The sequence below is a fragment of the Cinclus cinclus genome, chromosome 1 (genome assembly GCF_963662255.1).
Source record: "Cinclus cinclus chromosome 1, bCinCin1.1, whole genome shotgun sequence".
NCBI lineage: Eukaryota > Metazoa > Chordata > Aves > Passeriformes > Cinclidae > Cinclus > Cinclus cinclus.
In genome coordinates this window covers 129,984,319-130,003,049 of record NC_085046.1, presented here as the reverse complement: position 1 = coordinate 130,003,049, position 18,731 = coordinate 129,984,319, and the positions used below count along the sequence as shown (strand labels likewise).

Here is an 18,731-nt window from a genome sequence, read left to right as displayed (position 1 = left end):
AGGGGAGAGGTCGGCAGGCGGTGGTGGTGACGGTGCAGTCGCAGCCCCCGGCACCAGCCCCAGCCCAGGCCTCACCCGCAGCGCGGCCTCCACCAGCACACGTGCACACCCACGACCCGGCACGGCGCATGCGCACTTCCCCGACACTGCCCTGGACTACATTTCCCAGAAGCGCCCGCGGGTGCTGGTGGATGGGGCGGGCTCTGGGTGGATGTTGAGGGGAGGCTCAGAGCGCTCGCTGTGGCTTCAGTACGGCTTCAGCCATGGCCTCGCTCGTGAAGAAGATAATCAGCACTACTAAGGCCCCTGCACTGGGTCCCTACAGGTAATGCCTTAGCTAAGAAGAATCTGAGAGTCTTGGTGGATGACAAGCTGACCGTGAGCCGGCAGCGCCCTTGTGGCCAGTGCTTTCCTGCGGTGCATCGGGAAAAGTAGCCAGGCGGTCGAGGGTTGTGATCTTATCCTTCTGCTCGGCCCTAGTGAGGCCACGTTTGGAGAACTGTGTCCAGTTCCGGGCTCCTCAGTACAAGAAAACAAGGAGCTACTGGAGGGGGTCAGCAGAGGGCCACAAAGATAATGAGGGGTCTGGTGCACCTCTTTTACGGGGAGAGACTAGGGGAGCTGTTTAGAGAAGACTGAGAGGGGAACTCATCAACAGCTACAAATACCTCAAAGGCAGGTGCCAAGATCATGGTGCCAGAGTCTTTTCAGTGGTGCCCAGTGACAGGACGAGCAGTGGCCACAAACTAGAACACAAGAAGTTTCAGCTCAACATGAGGAAGAACTTCTTTATATTGAGAGTGGCAGAGCATTGGAATAGGCTGCCCGGGGAGGTTGTAGAGTGTCCCTCTCTGGAGATATTCCAAACCCAACTGGTTGTGTTCCTGTGTAACCTGCTCCAGGTGACCCTGCCTTGGCAGAGTGGGTTGGACCTCCAGAGGACCTCCAGATCTCCAGAGGACCCTTCCAACACTAACAGTTCCGTGATTTTGGGAGCAGGAGGTCTCTCAGGAGATGCAGGAGTGGGTTTTGCTGGTGGGGTTTTGTCAGGTCCCTGGGGGTCTGTCAGGCAGGCCTGGGGCTGAGGTGAGAGCAGGACCCATGTGCAGGGGCCAGTCCTGGCACCCACTCCCCCAGAAACCCCCAGGGACACCTGGAGTCCCAAAGCACCAGTGGGGCTGTGGTGCCATGGCAAACTGCAGCTCAATAAAGGGGAGGGGGTAAACCTCAAAAAGTTAGTTTGGGAAAATAATTCTGGAATTACTGGTAATCAGTGAATGAAGAAAAAAATAAAATAAGAAGAAGAATTAATGTTCTCCAGAAAAAGGTGCTTGTCTAGAGACAAGCATGTTATGTGGGGAAGCTAGAGATGCTGACTATGCAGGTTGTGGAGGGTGAAAGATGAGCTTGGTTAAATGGAGAATTCAATGCCTGGGAATTGAAAATTATTTCTTATTTTGAATAGTTCTAAGTATTTTTCAGTCTAAAAACTCAATTGCTGTAAAAATATGTAGGACCTTCATCATTTTCATAAGTATGTTGTTGTAGCAGTTCTGCATATAATTAAAGAAAAATCCCAGTTTTAGTTGGAGAAAGGTTTCTCATTGCAATTTGGATATGAAAAAAAATGTGCAGTCAGTATAGTAGATTCTTGTAGCTAAAGGAATGAGGGGTTTTCACCAGGACATTTTCTAAGAATTTTTAATTCTGTATTCAGGCTTTGCGTTCACAATAGTATCTTCGTGCCTTGCAGGTGCATTTTTGTCTCCATTACTTTTTGTCCTGAGCTTCCTAAGCTTCAAACTGTGAGTTTCCTATAGGCATTATAAAGATGGGAAAATACAAAGTGTAGAAGCAGAGAGACATGACATGAAGGTTAACTTCTGTAAACAATAAACTGTTGGTGGATTGCAGCCAGAGCCTGGCATTGCTTGGCATCAGGAGAACATTTAAGACACAGGAAGGCAACAATTCTTCATCTGCACCCACACACCACTGTCCCAGCCTTCAACATAGCTTTCCACTCCAAAATATTGTGCTTATTGGTAGTTTTTGATGAAATATTGCTTATTATGCAGCCTGTTAAATGTATGATAGGTCTAACATCAATGAGTTTATCCCTAACTTAGTTAACTTAGTAAACTTGTCGAAGTCCAGAGAGCAGAAGTTGCACAAGAAATAACTGCCACATCTCTGCTGTGAAGTCTGAGCTTGGTTACACAGAAATGAGGGCTTAATGTGGAATGAAGAATTGGGATGTATGAGCTGCATTCATGGTTCTGCCACAGCCCTTCAGTATGCTTTTTTGTGGCCTATTGTTACTGTGGGATTTTTTTTCATTTCCTTTGCTGACTCCATTTGCCAGTACCTTGAGCTAGGTAGGTACATAGATATCTAAAAAGACAAATGTGTGTTTATGGGTCTATATATCTCATTAATATTATTAATCTTTTAAAAGACACTGCAGAGATACTGCTCTTGTATTAACACACAATCATTTGTAGAAAGAAGATCTGATTAATGAAGAGCTTGGTTCCTGACACCATCTCTCTGACAGACAGTGTTTGTTATTCTAAGGTCACAGTGTCTGCCCAGTTATGCATTTAGGTACACTATAACCTGAATGACTTTAGACACACATTCACATCCCTGCTGATTAATGAATAGCTACGATTGGCCCTAGTTACAAGGTGCATCTGCAGTTAAAGAATGATTTGGGTTTGTGGAGTTGAAGTTTCCCTTAGCTTCACTCATGCATTTGAATGCAGTAGAAGTGTACTCCTTGGCTGGTAAATTGTTCCTACTCTCAGTGAATATGGAATTCCACTGGTGATCACACCAAGAGGAAGTTGAGGAGCAGAGAAGGGAACCCAGTAAAGGCTGGTGCAGATGTTGATGTGGCAGTGGTATCGTAAGGCTTCAGCTCATTCTTTCCCAAGTTATTAATGATTTAGGACTCTCCAAAGGTCTCTGTTGAGATAAACATTTCACTGTCATTGCTTTTTGATAAGCAGTACAAGACAATCTCTTTTACTGGAGAGCCCATACCTTCTTGCACAGTTCTCTGTGCTGCAAACAGAAACAAAAGTCTGTGCTCTGAGGGCTTCCCTCCACAGCAGGAGTGGTAGAAAAGAAAATTAAAGAAGCCTGTGTGTACATGCACACATTTCTATCAACAGGACTGTGTCAGCAAGAAAGCCACTTTATTCACTGGTTTCTCTTCTTTGAATAGTGTAGTTGTGTGATTTACTCCAGTTAGTTAATGACAGAAAAAAATAATCCCCATGTAAGATAATTTACCATATCTGACAAGTTACTGGCTATTTTTCCCCATATGAAATTATAGGAGAATGTAGGACAGGTGTAAAAGGAAAGATGGGAATGATGGCATTGTTCAAACTGCCTGACCCTGATCATTTGACTGAGTCCCTAGATTAGGTTGGTCCCCTGTGAGGTGAATGGATTAAGACAATCCAACTGAGTGAATCTCATCTTAGACATGCACTAAAAATATTCTCTGAATGTGTCCCTCTTTTTCCATTAACATTAAAGGGAAGCAAACCTCCTATTTCAGATATTTCATGGAGGTGCTTAACTCAAATTTGTGTAGCTTGAGAGAGTTGTTGAATGGTCAAAAGAATGCATTTTCTTGTGGAATGAGGAGAGATATGAAAAATGGTGTTGACACACCATAAATACTTCCAAAAGAATCTTTCTATCATTTCTTTGCAAAATGTTTTTAATTATTGGTTGAAGAGAATTAAGTTGTTTCTCTTGCATAATACTTACTAGGTAGTTTAAATCTTTGTTTTTAACTTTTATCCCCTTTGTAGTCGGGACATTAATAATTGCCAAATCAACAAAAACCCACTTAACATTTTTATATAAATGTTTTGCAAATAGCTTGAATTTTGCATTCCTCCGAATTAACCCAGCCAAGAAGTCACTCAGGTTATTTGGTGAGAGGAGAGTAATTGTTCTGGGGATGGAGTGATCAAGGTGTTTTGCTGGCTGGCCAAATCCATTACTCTGGAGGAATACTGCCAGAGAACCAGGGTGCAGGGTGTCTCCTCACAGCTGTAACTCATTTTCAGTGCCTGTTTAAGAAGAAAAATTTTAAATCTCTTTTGACTTTTTTTTTTTTTCCCTTCATTGCTGTATAGTTGAAATGTAGTTGAAAGGTATTGTTTGCTTCTCAGACTCAGACGGAATATTTATCTGGGCAGGTGCAAAAAATGTTTTTATTTACTCTGCTTTCCCTCTGTGCTATCTGCTCTGTGGAACATGTAGCTCAGTTTAGTGTTGTGTTGCTGCATTCATACCTGGTGCCTTTGCAAGGAACAGGGTTTATCTCCTCAAGGGCAGAGCTATGCCCTTCCATAGATGGTGTAATACCAGCTCTTCAAAAGTATAAGCAGACTGATGTATGACTGCATGTGCAGGTTTGCATGTGCATAATCTCAGATTTTCTTTCTGATACATTATAAAGTACTGTAAAAATTTTGAAATGTGCTTTCAGATTTGAAATTTGAAATGTTTTTATGGGGAAACATTAGACCTAAAATGTCACTTATGTTTTCAGCCAAGCCGTGCTGGTGGACCGGACAATGTACATTGCAGGGCAGATAGGGCTGGAACCTTCCACTGGGCAGCTTGTCTCTGGAGGGGCAAAGGAGGAAGCCAAGCAGGTAAGAAGTCTTCCAGCAATTAACTTGTAGTGGAGTTGACATGTGTCTAATTAAACATGGAATTGTGAGAAACTGAGGAGACTAGAAAGCACATCACAACCTCCAGATGAGGGAAAAAGCAGGAGGAAGTCATTCCATCTTAACTAAAGCTGTCATTTTTCCAACAACTTGGAAAACTTGGAGGTCAGGGTAGAAATCTGTTTCATGTAGGCAGGTAAGAAAGAATCAGTGTTTGAAGCAAAGCAATAAAAACCCTGCCTTGAGTCAGGTAAAGTTTTACTCCCCCAGCAGCAAAGAGGTGGAGTGAGGTAATAGGATGAGATGGAGCTGCATCATGTATTTACATATAACAAATGCATGGTTTAATATTTATTAGATGCTCCCTTTTATTAATTTTTATTTAGGTCAGTCTGCTATTGGCAGATAAGGTTTTGCTGATTGAACTTACAGTAAAACATGGATTCAGCCAGGTCACAAGTCGTATTTACATACGTAAATAAATATAACCCAGCTGATAGTGAAAAGATTTTTGTGTCACTTTTCTTTAGGCTCTAAAAAACATGGGAGAAATCCTGAAAGCTGCAGGCTGTGACTATGGCAATGGTAGGTGCTGCTGTGACTGTGGCAAACAGGTGGTTATTTTTACCTGAATTAAAATATAAAAAAATCAAGTGACCTTTTGGGGGAAAAAAAAAACAACTATTCGCTTAACACTCAATTGTTACCAATAACTGGAAGAAACAAGAGAAATTGTGAATTTAGGTTAAAAAATGAAAGAAATAAATCTACATGCAGGTCTTTGTAATAGGTATCAATGGAACACTGGCTTTCACCAAGTGGTATTAATATTTTAATTTTAACTGGAGAAGCTCAGGTACAAGCAGTGTTGCAATGACTACAGACATTTTAAGCATCCCAGGCTTTGCTTCAGGTGAAAGCAGGTTTGTATCTGTGGTGTTAATATTTTCAACACTCTCAATACTTTTTGGGTGGAGGACTCTACTAGTGGAGCTACACCAGGATTATTGCTGGGTTAGGCAGTCCTGGGAAAAATTTCTAGCATAGACTATATTTTCAGACCTTCTATGAACTTTTTTTTCCTGGCAGCAGATAAGTTATTGCCAGCAGCTGGTTTACAACAGTTATTTTAATTGATCTGCTTATCAGTTCAGTGCCTCTTGGAAGAATTTGGCTTTTTCAGAGCTAGTCAGGAATTCCTTAAAGTTTTATTGCATACTAGGCACTCCAATTTTTTAGGTGGTTTTCCGAGGTTGTAGCTCTAATGGTCAATATCTATATGCAAAACTTTTCAGAATGTTTAGAATACTTGAAAGAAATGTATGAAATAAAAGCAAGAAATGCACTAAAGTTTTTCAATTTTTGTATGCAAGTCAGAGGTGTAAAATAACTGCCTTTACATGATTTCTAGTTGTGAAGACTACAGTTTTGATGGCAGACATGAAGGACTACAATGATATTAATGATGTTTACAAACAATGTAAGTAGATATTTTGCTTGTGTTTTACTATTATGGCTTGTGGAACAAATTATGTTTGTGGTAGTCAAAGTATTTTAATGACTCAGATGATGTAGTCCCATATTTGAAATTCCTTTACAAATTTTTTAAAAATTTAATTTTTAAGTACCAGATCAAGCAGAGCCTAAATTCTTGTGGATTTGTGTTCTACCATCCCACTAACTCACTGTCCTGTGAAGATCAGCTCCTGCTGTCCCTGTACGTTGATCTTTGCCTCTTTATCTTGCTTGATGCTCTGCTGTCCTGGCTATAATTCTACCGTAGGCAGCCTTCAAATGCTGAATTTCAGATTTTATATCTCCATTTCTTTAAAGTCTGTATCTTTAAACAACTTGAGGGTTGTTGATATGGGACAGGGCTTGTTCTTTATACAAGGATGAGCCATGCTGCTCCCCTTGAAGAAAAAGAGAACAATGCTTGGTCAACAAAACTGAATGTAGACTGAAATAGGTGATTCCAGCGAGTTGTGTTGTGCAAAATAATTTGGGACAATTTGCATGAGCTCCTTATTTATATAGCTTTGGCTTTTAATTAGATAGCAACATCTGGTCTTGAATGAAGTCATATTGATGAGCAAGTAAGAGTTTCCTACTGTACTGGGGCTTGTGAATGCTTAAACAGGGTAAAACTAGACCTGCCTAGCAGCTGCCTGCTTAGTTACTTGTTGCCTCTAACCTAGAGTTTGAGAAAACAGTGGCTGCTGTTCTTTGATTGTGAGTTATTATCTCAATGCAGAACCCTAAAATTGCCATTATTAACAGTTTTGTGATAACTGTCACTAGTAAAATTTACATTTCATTATGCAAATTTCTTGGAAGTGTTCAGTCAGATTGGACAGGACTTTGAGCAACCTGATATAATGAAAGATGTTCTTGGCTGTGGCATGGTGGTAAATTGGACTATATGATCTTTAAACATTCTTTTCTACCTGAAATATTCTATTATATAAATTCAGCTCTTAATATCTTTACCAGTACCCTCCCCCATGCCTTACCCCTGTTCTAATATCTGTATTTGTCAGGTCTAAATGGGCACAGAGGAATAAATCAAGGGCCTATTTTTTTCCTCTGTTTTCCTATGATATGAATAAGGTTGAACTGGTGACTTTATGTGAATCTGGGATCTTTGCTTATGACTCTTTTGGCAGGGGCCTGTTTCTCTTTCCTTCTCTTTCTGTGCAAGGGCCATCTCCCACTCCCTGGTGTTTGAAATTGGATGACCACCATTCTGATTTAATCTTCCTTTCTCAGCCAAGTTTGTGTTAAGGCCCTGCAGTGTCAGCAGAATGCAAGTTGTCTGTCACAACTGCAGCTGACTGCTTGGGGATGAGTGGTGGCTTGCTGAGATTGAGAGCTGTCAGTCACCAAAGCAAAACAAGGGGGAAATGATAGCTGGCATAGAAGTCTTGTAGCCTTGAACCTGAAACTGTTCCAATGATTGCATTTTATACAGATTACTTTGAACTGTGTTTTATCAAGCCAAGTTTAGTGATTGCTGGATGTTTCTATTTAAATTACAGTTTTCAAGGCAAACTTCCCAGCCAGAGCAGCCTATCAAGTTGCTGCTTTGCCCAGAGTAAGTGTCACTTGTCTGTCTACAAAAACCCCAACATTTTCTGGAATACCTTACTATTGAAGCATTCTGACAGCTATTCTTATTCTGAAATAGCTTTGATTGCAATTATTTTAATGGAGACTCTTAATTAGTTTATTTTCTAAGTATACTATTCTTATTCCCATACATTATCAGAGATCTGAATATGAGATGCACATTTCTTTATTTCTTTTTGGTGGAAGATAGATAAAACATTAGAAATAAGGGGTTATGATACTTGAGTGAGCATAAATTGGATTTGCAATATTACTAACATTGCTAAATCAGTAATACAACTGTCAGAAATATAATCTCTCTCAAATATCAGTCTGTTCTTATGAAGTTGTGTTGTTCATCCGATTGCTTCATAACATAGATATGTTAAACTCCTAATATGTTTCTTCATTGTTTTGTTCCAGGGGGCCAGAGTTGAGATTGAAGCTATTGCCATTCAGGGACCTCTCCAAGATGCTTCAGCATGACTATAAGTAGAGACTGGATATCTTACAATGACGGTTTTTGATTTAGTTAATACTTCTCCTTTGTATCAGATTCCCACAGCTGACTAACAGCAGTTGCACACAGTTGAAATCAGTAAACTTACTAAGGAAAGGTGTTTTCTTCAGGACTTACAATGAGTTCTCTGCTGGCAAACCCTGAAAAGTGCCTAAAATCAGCTGAGCCAGATTGCAGGACAGGCCCTGCCCTTTGTGGAGGTGACTGGATATTCAGGTATTAAGGTACATACTTGGGTGAATGTATTAGAGTTGTACTATGGGTGATCTGGACATGGAAAACTATACTGATTTGCTGTAGTGGGTTTTTAGGAACAATTTTAAATCAGAAAAAATGACAAATGAGAAAATGGAACACTTGAATTGCTTAGCACTCATCTTCTGAGAAATTTTACTTTATTTGCTTCTGAATTTTTTTAACTTCTTGCTTCATATAATAGATTACTGTTGGGACTGATGTTTTCATATGTAAGCGATTGCGTGAGAAAGTTAATATTAATTTCAGAAGGAAGAAAATTATGCTTTTCTGAAGTAAAGCGGTACCTTTATAAATTAGATGAAAATTAATATCTACCTGTAACCTTTTTCATAGTCCTTTTTCATAGCAATTCAACTTTGACTATGTTTTGATTTTAAAAAAAGCAACAAAAATTAAAAAAATGTTTAACGAGAATAAAATATAATTGCAACAGCAAAAATGTGTTTGTCTGTTATGGGAACAAACTTTTCTTTTTCTGATTGTGGTTTGATACTCCATTACAAAAAAAGTCTCCAGCTTGCTTTTTCAATAATAAATAATTTGAACCAAAAGAATAGGCTTATTATCTACACCCTAATAGCTAAGGATTAAATTCTCCAGGACAGGAAGCTTTCAGCTACCATGTCATGACAGTTCTTCTATTTTTTTTCCTCTGCCAATAAGATCAGAAGCATTGGTTTGATGAGATGATTAAGCAATATTGACAAGTCCAACTGGTGATGCTAGTAACTTATCCCATCCTTCTGTATTGATCTTCTTTCAAGTAGAAATGGATACTGTGAGAACAGTCAGCCCTACTTACCAGTCCTAGATGTGATGTGAAACAGCCATTCCTTCTTTTCACTGATCTTATAACTTATACCACTATATAAAAAAAAGATTCATAGTGAGGTTGTCACAGCAAATATGTGCAGATATAAGGATTTTTTTTCTTTGGGAGATAATTATTTTTATTATAAGCAAGATAATGTCTTTGTTATTTCAAACAGCAAACTTCCAAACAGCCTTTGAAAAATGCCTACATTTTCTCTAAATAAACTTCCTGTACATAAACTTTGATTAGTTTTGGCTTCTGTTCTTGTTCTCGCTCTTTGGCTGTACTAATAATGTATTTTATGCTCTATAGCTCTGACTCCATAAGCAATCCCACCTAAGAAAAACATAGTCAGACTTGCTGGGAAAGAGTTAGTACTAACTAATATAGCTGTGACTTTCTAGGAAACACAAAGCAGATGTCCTTTCATTTTGTCAATTATTAATAATTTAAAATAAAGTAATTGAATTGAGTTACATTTAAATTTTTACGTTGAGTTTAATCCCTAATTTATATTCAGGTTTCTCTGTTACAGCTTTGTTTAGGCGTAATTACTTGATTGGGATTTATTTCACTGATTAATCATGTAGGAGATTGAGTTCAAGTTCACGGTAAATCAGCTGATTTCAAGAGTCTGGAACATGAGCTAAGTTTAGCCTTTTATAACCACAATCGTTTATCCCTTCTTACCGCTCGAGTTCTTCCCCACTGCCTTCCTATAACCTGTGTCCCGCAGCCTTTGTGCCCATCTCGAACCCAACACTAGATGGCAGTTGCGGTATTTTTTTGGCATCTACGTCCATTATAGCGCTCCTTGGGAGACTTCGATGGTAGGAGAGTGAATACACCAGTGCTTGCCACAGTAAGAGACAGTCTGAGACGGAAATGTAGATGAAACACCTGGAAAAAGTTCCGTGCTGGATGCAATGCACACGGCAGAACACAATGCTTGCATAAAGTGTTTTTGTCAGTAACTAAGTGCCATTCTGCAAAAACTCAGGAAGTGAATTTTGCTTTTAGCTTTATGATTCTTCAGGTGAAAGCAGTTGTAGTTTTTAGACTATATATTTAAATCAAAGCCATTCAAGACATTTCCTTGATATGTATTCTTCTGGTACAGGACATCTAGAATAACCGAAATAAACTCTCTTATTTACAGCTCTAACGTAGTTTTCAAAATAAAAAAAATCAGCCTTCCACAGAGAAGTGTAAAACATTTTTTTTTTTTTTTAAGCGGAGTTATACTATTTGATTCTATTCTTTAAAACAAAAAGGCCAACACCCATGATTCTCCAATATGAAAAGCCAATCTCTTAGGTCTTAATTTGCAAACTACTAAGTACATAGACATTTAAGAAATCCAGGTTTTTACAGAGGTATGTTAAAAACTGATTTTTTCCCCCTTTGCTAGACTGAGCTGCATACAAAATACAAAGTTGCAATTCAGCTTGTGGCATCCTGATGGCAACATTTAAAATTTGTTTGTATCACAAGAACTAAAAAAACACAGCAAAACAGGTCTTCCCTTTCTGCAAGAGTAAAGCAATGTATAGAGTACTGAAATGTGTATGTTCTATCAGGTGTTTCTTTTAGTAAGACTCTTTCTTCTTTAAATTCTTCTCTCTACTTTAAAAGTGTAAGACTCTTTCTTCTTTAAATGATTATATTCTCTACAGATTAAACAATGCAAATTTGTTAATTAGAAAAAAAAATTCTACCAGAACTTTCTTGTTGGCTTGGAAATTAAGTTTGTTCTTTCAAGTGTACTGCCCAGTACTCCCTGCAGTGAGGAATTGTTACTTCTACCTTGGATGAAGTTGAGGGCTAAAGATTGTTTAGCCTTTGATAAAATACAAAACAAGCATCAAAAGTGCTCCACTGTATTAAAAAAAAGGATTATGTTGCTTAGGATCTGGGAGGTATATCCTGTAAGCACAAATATTGGAGCATATCCTTTTCCCAACATTTAACATGAGAATGCTCTTTGACAGACCAGTTTCTGTTTCTTGCAACCTCTGTGTAGTCCCAGGTTTGCAGAGCCAAATGACTGTAGGCACTGGCCCTTTCTCCATGGTACATGCTTTGGTAGCTCCCAGACCAGGAATACTAGATCTTAATTAAATTTGCATGGTAGGGACATCTGACTTCTCAGGGCTGGGGTGTTCAGCATATTTTTAGCAGAAACATTTTGATTATTAAGGTGTTTTTAACTTTTAACCTTTTTTATTATTATCATTTTTAACATAGTATCAAGCATATTTCCTCTTTAGGAAAGGAAAACGAGCATTCACCTGTTGTGATTTTAGAATAAGGATGAAGATGATTGAGAAAGATTGCTACTGTTGAGTCACTGACTGGTTTATATTCCTCTTTTTTCATCTGTTTTGCTTAGTGGCCTAAAGAAACTGAACAGTGAGGAAGAACATACATAGTACCTGTCTTCCTTGTTACAACAGTGGTAGAAAGAGTGACTCTCAGGTGAGCAGGTCATTTTGACTCCCTTGTATCTTCACATTTTATTTCCAAGTGCAGCTTCCTCTGCTGCTATGAATACTACTGATCTGTCACAGAGCTCTTGTTGGGTTATGCTTAAAAATAGTTTAATGCTTGCCAGACTGCAATTAATGATCTTTCCAGTAGTCAGCCTGTCTTTACCAATTTAATCTCCTGTGTTTTGGAGTTGGGCTGTGCTGGTAGCTGAACTGAATTCCCTGCTCACAGGAGGAAATCAGCCATGAGATGCAGCTGAAGATGGAAGTGCTTGGGGCATCCTGACGCATGGTTGGACATTCAGCCCAGTCCTATGTCACTTTGGGGTGTTCTCATTCTGCTCATTACCTGTTCCCCCACTCCTCAGCTCTCAAAAGTGCATGGTGGTTTTTTTCGTGGCTTCTTTTCATGGAATGGTTTGAGTATGTGGATAAAAACTTTGACTACTTCTGTTTGAATTTTTTTTAATAGAACTAGCAGCTCGTTTTAGCTTGTCTATTACAGAAGGCAGAAAAACTGAAAAAATAAATTAAAAGTGGCATTCACCTAGCAAAAAATTGCAAAAAAAAAGAAGTATGCATTCGGGTTCTAAAAGTTTATGGTGTTGCCTACAGGAAGCTGACATTAAATGAAGCTGACAAGTTCATAAAAATGCTGCCAAGCAGAAAACCTTAGATTTAGTGATATAGCCAAGAACTATCAGCTTACACAAAAGGTTAATAGGCCAAGGATATCAATTAGATTATACAATACATTCCAGAGTCAGCTGGAGTCAGACATGTACATGCAGTATGAAATGATCTCTTAGAGGGGATTTGTATAATTTGCAGGGGACAGGATTTTTTAAAAGTGTTTTAATACAATAAAGCTAATAAAAGAGCAATATTGTGCTTGCCATTTTTAGGTAACTGATCTTTTCTCATGTCGTACATCGTTATGCCAGAGAATCTTGTAAACACAGTCCCCAGCAATGTATTAGATTAGAGTCCCTTTGCACAGGACATAGCCTCAAGCTGTACCAGCAGAGGTTCAGGTTGAACATCAGAAGAAATTCCTTCACAGAAAGGGTTGTTAAACATTGGAATGGACTGCCCAGGGAGGTGGTGGAGTCACCATCCCTGGATGAGAAATGACTGGCCATAGCACTTACTGCCATGTTCTAGTTGACAAGGTCGTCGTCAGTCAACATTTGGACTCAAGTAACTTAGAGGTATTTTCCAACCTAATTGGTTCTTTGATCCTGTAACATTTACCATCAGAACAAATTTCTACTCTTTATCTGACCCAAAGCACAAATCATCCAGGGCCTGTTTTCACAGGAAATTTGTTTGAAAAAAGTGCCTTTCATCTTCATCTCCAAAATGATTATTTAGCATTTTGGAAAATAACTTAGACAGTCCCTGATAGCGTTTCTCCAGGACAGCACTACAGGGAAATATATAATAGGTAATAATAATAATATTATTATAGGTAACCTTTAATAGGTAATGGGTAACCTTTTTGTTTGGGAACAGGCTTATATTTTCCTCTTAGACAAGTTTGTATTTTCTCTCTTAGAAATCCATTTTAGAAGCCAAAAATGCATATGAGGAGAGCTACATAGCTAAAGACAGATTATTACTGACCACAAATGCTAACAGCTGTGAAGTTATATTCTAGGATTTATACACCTAAAACATCCCACTCAGTTAAAAATACCCTCTTCTCCCTGGTTCTGCAGAAGTCGTCACATACATTGTACTACAATCCCTTCAATAAATTTGAGTTTAAAAATGGGACGTGAGCATCACATAGGTGGGCACTGGACATTGCACTCTGATATCTTCTATTTTCTCACCTCTGCATTGAGTTAGAGCTTGGTAAATGAGCACTTTCCTCTGCCAGTCCTCTATGTGCTGTACACTTCAGCAGCTGCCTACATAGGTAGTCCAGGCACTCAGAGGCACTGCCTACATGCAATCATTTAAAGACAAAAAAGCTACACTCTAGTCTTTATCCTATATAATGTTGGTTGAAGGTTTCAACAATTTGAAATCAGTTATCAGAACCTGGGAAAACTCCTAATTGAAAAAGGAATGATCATACTGCTGTTGAAAAAATATCCTGGTGTGTGTAGAAGGCACTCTGTGGCAGGGAGATGAAAGTTTGGGTATTTCAAACACTTGAAGTCTTGGCAGCTTGACTTCAAAAAATCTGTATTATGTAAAACCTTTTCCGATGCCTCCTATTCATGTGTCTCAGCTTGTGCTTCAATCCGTAAAGGCCTTTCTATATTCCCAGCCCAATAAAATTTTAAAATATTCATGTGAACAGAAGAGCAGGTACAAGAAGAGGACGTTCATTGAGACAACTTCTATTCCGTGTTACTAGCTGTCTCTGAAACACATGGAAAAAATTGATTTAGCAATTAATGGAAGGTATAACTTGATATTCACTAAATCTGACAGGAACTCAGAGTGAAAGTTTCCTAGAAGTATCACAGGATGAAGGGGATATCTGCTCTTCTCCCACACCTGTAAGAATGTTCTGTGTGGACCTAAAAGCAACCACTGGTTCTGCTTCCTCTTCCCCCATTCTGTTCATACACAGTCTTCCTGTTACAGATATTAACATCACCTCTGTGTGTCACTGCTACAGTCTCAAGCTCCTCCTCAACCTGCTGCCTTTCCTCTTAACAACTTTTGAAATCACTACGTCATTCCAGTCAGATGTGACATACAGGCAGGCATTTCATGGACAGTAAATCCTAAATAAGGACAAGAGACAAAGGGCATCAATTGAACCAGGTATTACCTTTAAATACAAGATTTTTTAATTTTATTTTTTTATGTGTGGACAGTTAAGTTATGGGAATAGGCTGCCCACAATGGATGGAGTATATACCTCTGGGGATTCAAAACCCAACAGGACAACCTGTTCCTGCTTTGAGCAGGACTAGACAAGCTCCAGAGATATTTTCTACCTCTTCTGTGACAAGGTGTGGCTGAGGGACTGTGTCCAGCTCCTGAAGATACTGTTGGCCATCAGCAGCTGAGAAGCTCTGGGGCCCAAGAGGATGGTTGGCTGAAATCACAGTGTTTGCCCATCCCAGCTCAAAGTACTTCTTCCCCAGCTAGAAGACTCTGCAAGGGTAGAGAATGTGAGAATGTGGGACTTCCTTACACTGAATTGTGGTGTTCCATGAGGGTGGGTTGGGAACACGGGAAAGGTGGGAAATGCACAGGGGAATGAAGGTGACCAATGAAAGACATCCAACTGCCTCTGTGACTAAGAGGATTGTTAATGTAACATAAAAAAGCCAACTCTCTCTAATAGTTTCAAATGCAACACACTTAGCATGTCACTGAGCATTCATTCCCTTGTTCTTAGGTGGACATCAGCTACCTTTAGAGCCCTATTTTTTTTGAACTAGGATCAGTTTGTATCTTTAGTCATACCTTCCTAGAGACAAAGATGTGAATGTTTTTGGTGTCTCTCAAAGTAAGAACTTTTCCATTCCCTTAAGCAGTCTTGCTTTCCAGCCCAGAATCTTGCTTTATTTCTTCAATATCCTTTCAAGATGGAAGAATTGCTCCCTTACACAACAGAATCCTAGGTTTAAATGATCACTATTCTGTTCTTAGAATTGTTTGCTCCTCTTGCCTGCAGCTGTTCTCTGAGCTGTGTCAGTGCACTCCCATCATCTGAAATGCATTACAGATATAGAAGCAGGGCTGCTCTTTCTGCTCCCTTACAAAACTGTTGGGGAGAATACTGTCAAAGTAGGCAAATGCAGGAGGAATTTCAATAAAGCTGTAATTATCACTGGGTGAAATTTCTGGAAGTGTTCAAGGCCAAGTTGGATGGAGCCCTGACCAACCTTTTCCAATGGGTGGTATCCCTTCCCATGGGAGGAGGGTTGAAACTAGGTGATCTTTAAGGTCCATTCCTACCCAAGCCTTTCTATGGTTCTCTTACTCTTCAGGAACAGGAAGATGTTCTTTGAGGCTTCCTAGAATCAAGTTAAGTGCTTTGCTGAATTCACAGCACAGAGAGACGATTCTTTGCAAAAGCACAGGAGCTTTTAAAAAAGACATAATTTTAAGACATTAAAAAACAAGCTGGTTGATTAAACTTGTTTTGACTTAATAGGTGAAGCTATCTGGCATAAATTTAAAGATCCTGCAAAAGAACAGTTGTCAATGAGCAACAACTGCTTGTCGTCATAGGCTAGCTTAAAAAGTAACAATCTGTAAAGATGAGAACTGTCAAACATGAAAATTAAAGTGAAGTGAGCTTTTTTTTTTTATCACTGCTGATCTAATTTTACTTGGGTAATCACAAGGTCACAAAGGCACATAAGCCTTGACCAAACTGCCTGACCACCGCCCTACTTGTCCTACAGGCTGCAGTGTTTATGCTGAAAACCATTTCCCTTAGTTCTCTAGCAGAAGCACAAGCAGCAGTGCAACACACTGCCTTGCCCTAAGGCTGTGGCACATACCAGCATTGGGTAGGAACCAAAGACTGCTCAGCCCAGGTGCAAGAGGTTCCTCTGGAAGTCATGAAAGACACTGGTGTAAGGTATCTACCACCCTTTCTGCTGAAGCTGTTCTCTTCTGAGTTACAGAAGTACTCACTAGCCCAGAGAGATTTTGAGCATTACTAAGTATGCCAGTGGCTAGGAGGGAGGGAAGAGGGAGAAGGTAACTCCAACTATTGCAATAACGTTTGCTGGGGGAAAGAAGGAGTTGTCTGCATTGCCTGCTCATCCTTTCCAACTTTCCAGCAATACCATAGAGTAACCTGTGGTGGTGGAATCACCATCCCTGGAGGCGTTCAAAAAACGTTTGGATACAGCACTTAGGGACAGGATTTAGTGATGGCAGCGCTGAGTTAACAGTTGGATTCAATGATCTTAGAGATCCTTTCCAACCCAAATAATTTTATGATTCTAATTCTGCCTTCTGGGTCACGTGAACACCTTACATGATAGACTCAAGTGTGAGGTTCTTAGTGAATATGTAGGAAGAGGAAGTAATAACTTTCGTAGCAAGACTGTGGTGACAGAATTTTGACCATAATCTCAAAGTCTGCCAGAGGAATAATCTTATCCCCTTCAATTTTTCTCTTCACTGGTGTGACAGTTTTCCAGAGGAACTTCATTTGGCCTGTGACTTTTCCTTCCCACCATGTGATTGAATATGCTGTGCAATGTGCTTTCACCACAGCACCACAGTGCTGATTTCAGCTGATAAGGAGAACAAGGGCATCTAAAATGATTGGCATAGAATGGAAATCACAAAGCAACATTAAGGCTTAGCTTACAAAAACAAGCCTGGAAATAATAATGAGCGGAGTCATGATTTTAACAAAGGTTTTTATTTTCCAAGACTGCATGTTACAGTCTGTCATTCCTCCCAAAGAAGGAAAAGTTGTCACTGGTAAGGCTCATGTATTATATAAAGATAACCCATGTGAAAAACATGACTTCCAATTGATTGCTTCCAAAAATGTCTTTTAATGTAAAGTATTTTTGACTCTCTTGCGTAAAAATGCAGAAAGCAGCTGTATGCCAACAGGGGAATAACAAGATATCCTCATTAAGGACAGCACAGTCTTTGCTGTCTCTTAAACAATAACCCATGTGGTCCTTCCCTCCTCTGTCAACATACCTATCTCTGTCGTTGCTGCACTATCCACAGCTTCTCCTGTTTCTTCTTCTTTTGTTTCAGGCCCTTGACTTACTGTCTCACTGAGCAGCTCAGTTTCCACCTGCTCTCCCGTCTCACCTGGGAATGGTAACCATGGAGATCAAATTAGGATCCACTAAGAAAAAGCACCAAGTGCCCCAGCTCCTGTCTGTAAACCTGATTTTGCTTTTTCAGCTGTCCAATGCCCCTTACCAAGGTACCCCCTGAATGAACCCATAGAGAACAAACAGGATGATCCCACTTTTCATCATCCAGATGTATGTTTGTCTCATGCCCATGAAGTTCTCCTAATGCTTTCACAAAATCCCCTTGATTCTGTATCCAAAGGACATCATGAGTACTATTTCTGTTCAAATTATTTTTCCTGTATTTTATTTCATAGATGTGCAGTTTTATTTGCAATTGGAACAAAACAGAAACAGAAAACATGGTAACATGCAAGTCTGGCTGAAACCCTGCTTTCCCAGGGAAAGTGCTGCCTAACTTATTTCCTCCCATAGCTAAGGAAGCATAAAGGGAAAGCAAAACAAATGCTAAGTATCATATGTACCATAGCATAAAATTAGAAAATCCCTTCTTCATCAGATGCCTCTGGAAAGAGAATGCACACAAGTAAAAGTATTACTTCTACCTTGGAAGTAATAGGAGCAAAACTCTTTGCCCCAAAAGCTTCATTCACTTGCCCAGCACAGATCACTTGGTGCTAAAAGCCCCACAGCTCATCTTCAGCCAGACAGACAACTGTAAATATCTTTCCACTGATGAGAGGTGACAGCCCAAGGTCCAGGGTGTGCTGCTCTGCCTCTGGTGCTGCCCTGAGGCTTAGAAATGATGAATAATGAAATAGGAGTTTGCAGCTGGGCAGGATGTGTGTTTAACAGGTGAGCAGCCTGTCATTTGCTGCTTACATAAAACAAGGCTTTATTCCAAAGGACAGATGCCCATTTTATGTAGAGGACAAAATTCTTTTGTGAAGAGACGCAGGAGACGACAAAGCAATCCAACGACCATGCTCTGCATGCAGGATGCAAAGAATGAGATTCATATAGCCAGTTCAGAGACATGCAGCACAAGGCCACAGAATTAGTGGCAGTGTGTGCAACTGGCCCTGGATTTCACACAGATCAGTCCTTCTGCACCTC

The 18,731-nt window shown here is 39.7% G+C and overlaps 1 protein-coding gene across 2 annotated transcripts; it reads left to right on the top strand.

Annotated features, from left to right (window-relative positions):
• The first annotated feature begins 221 nt into the window (after positions 1-221).
• Positions 222-17,651, top strand: RIDA (reactive intermediate imine deaminase A homolog). Of its 2 annotated transcripts, XR_009933674.1 has the most exons (8): positions 222-325; positions 4,583-4,688; positions 5,237-5,291; positions 6,118-6,186; positions 7,745-7,800; positions 8,238-8,558; positions 11,799-11,884; positions 17,611-17,651. XR_009933674.1 is itself a non-coding variant. In XM_062503209.1 (6 exons), exons 1-6 carry the CDS (start codon positions 264-266, stop codon positions 8,298-8,300), a joined length of 411 nt encoding a protein of 136 aa, XP_062359193.1. In that variant the 5' UTR covers positions 222-263; the 3' UTR covers positions 8,301-8,998. The 2 variants fall into 2 exon arrangements, 1 of the variants encoding a protein (XP_062359193.1); XM_062503209.1 differs by lacking the exons at positions 11,799-11,884; positions 17,611-17,651 and having other exon boundaries at positions 8,238-8,998.
• Positions 17,652-18,731: the final 1,080 nt, after the last annotated feature.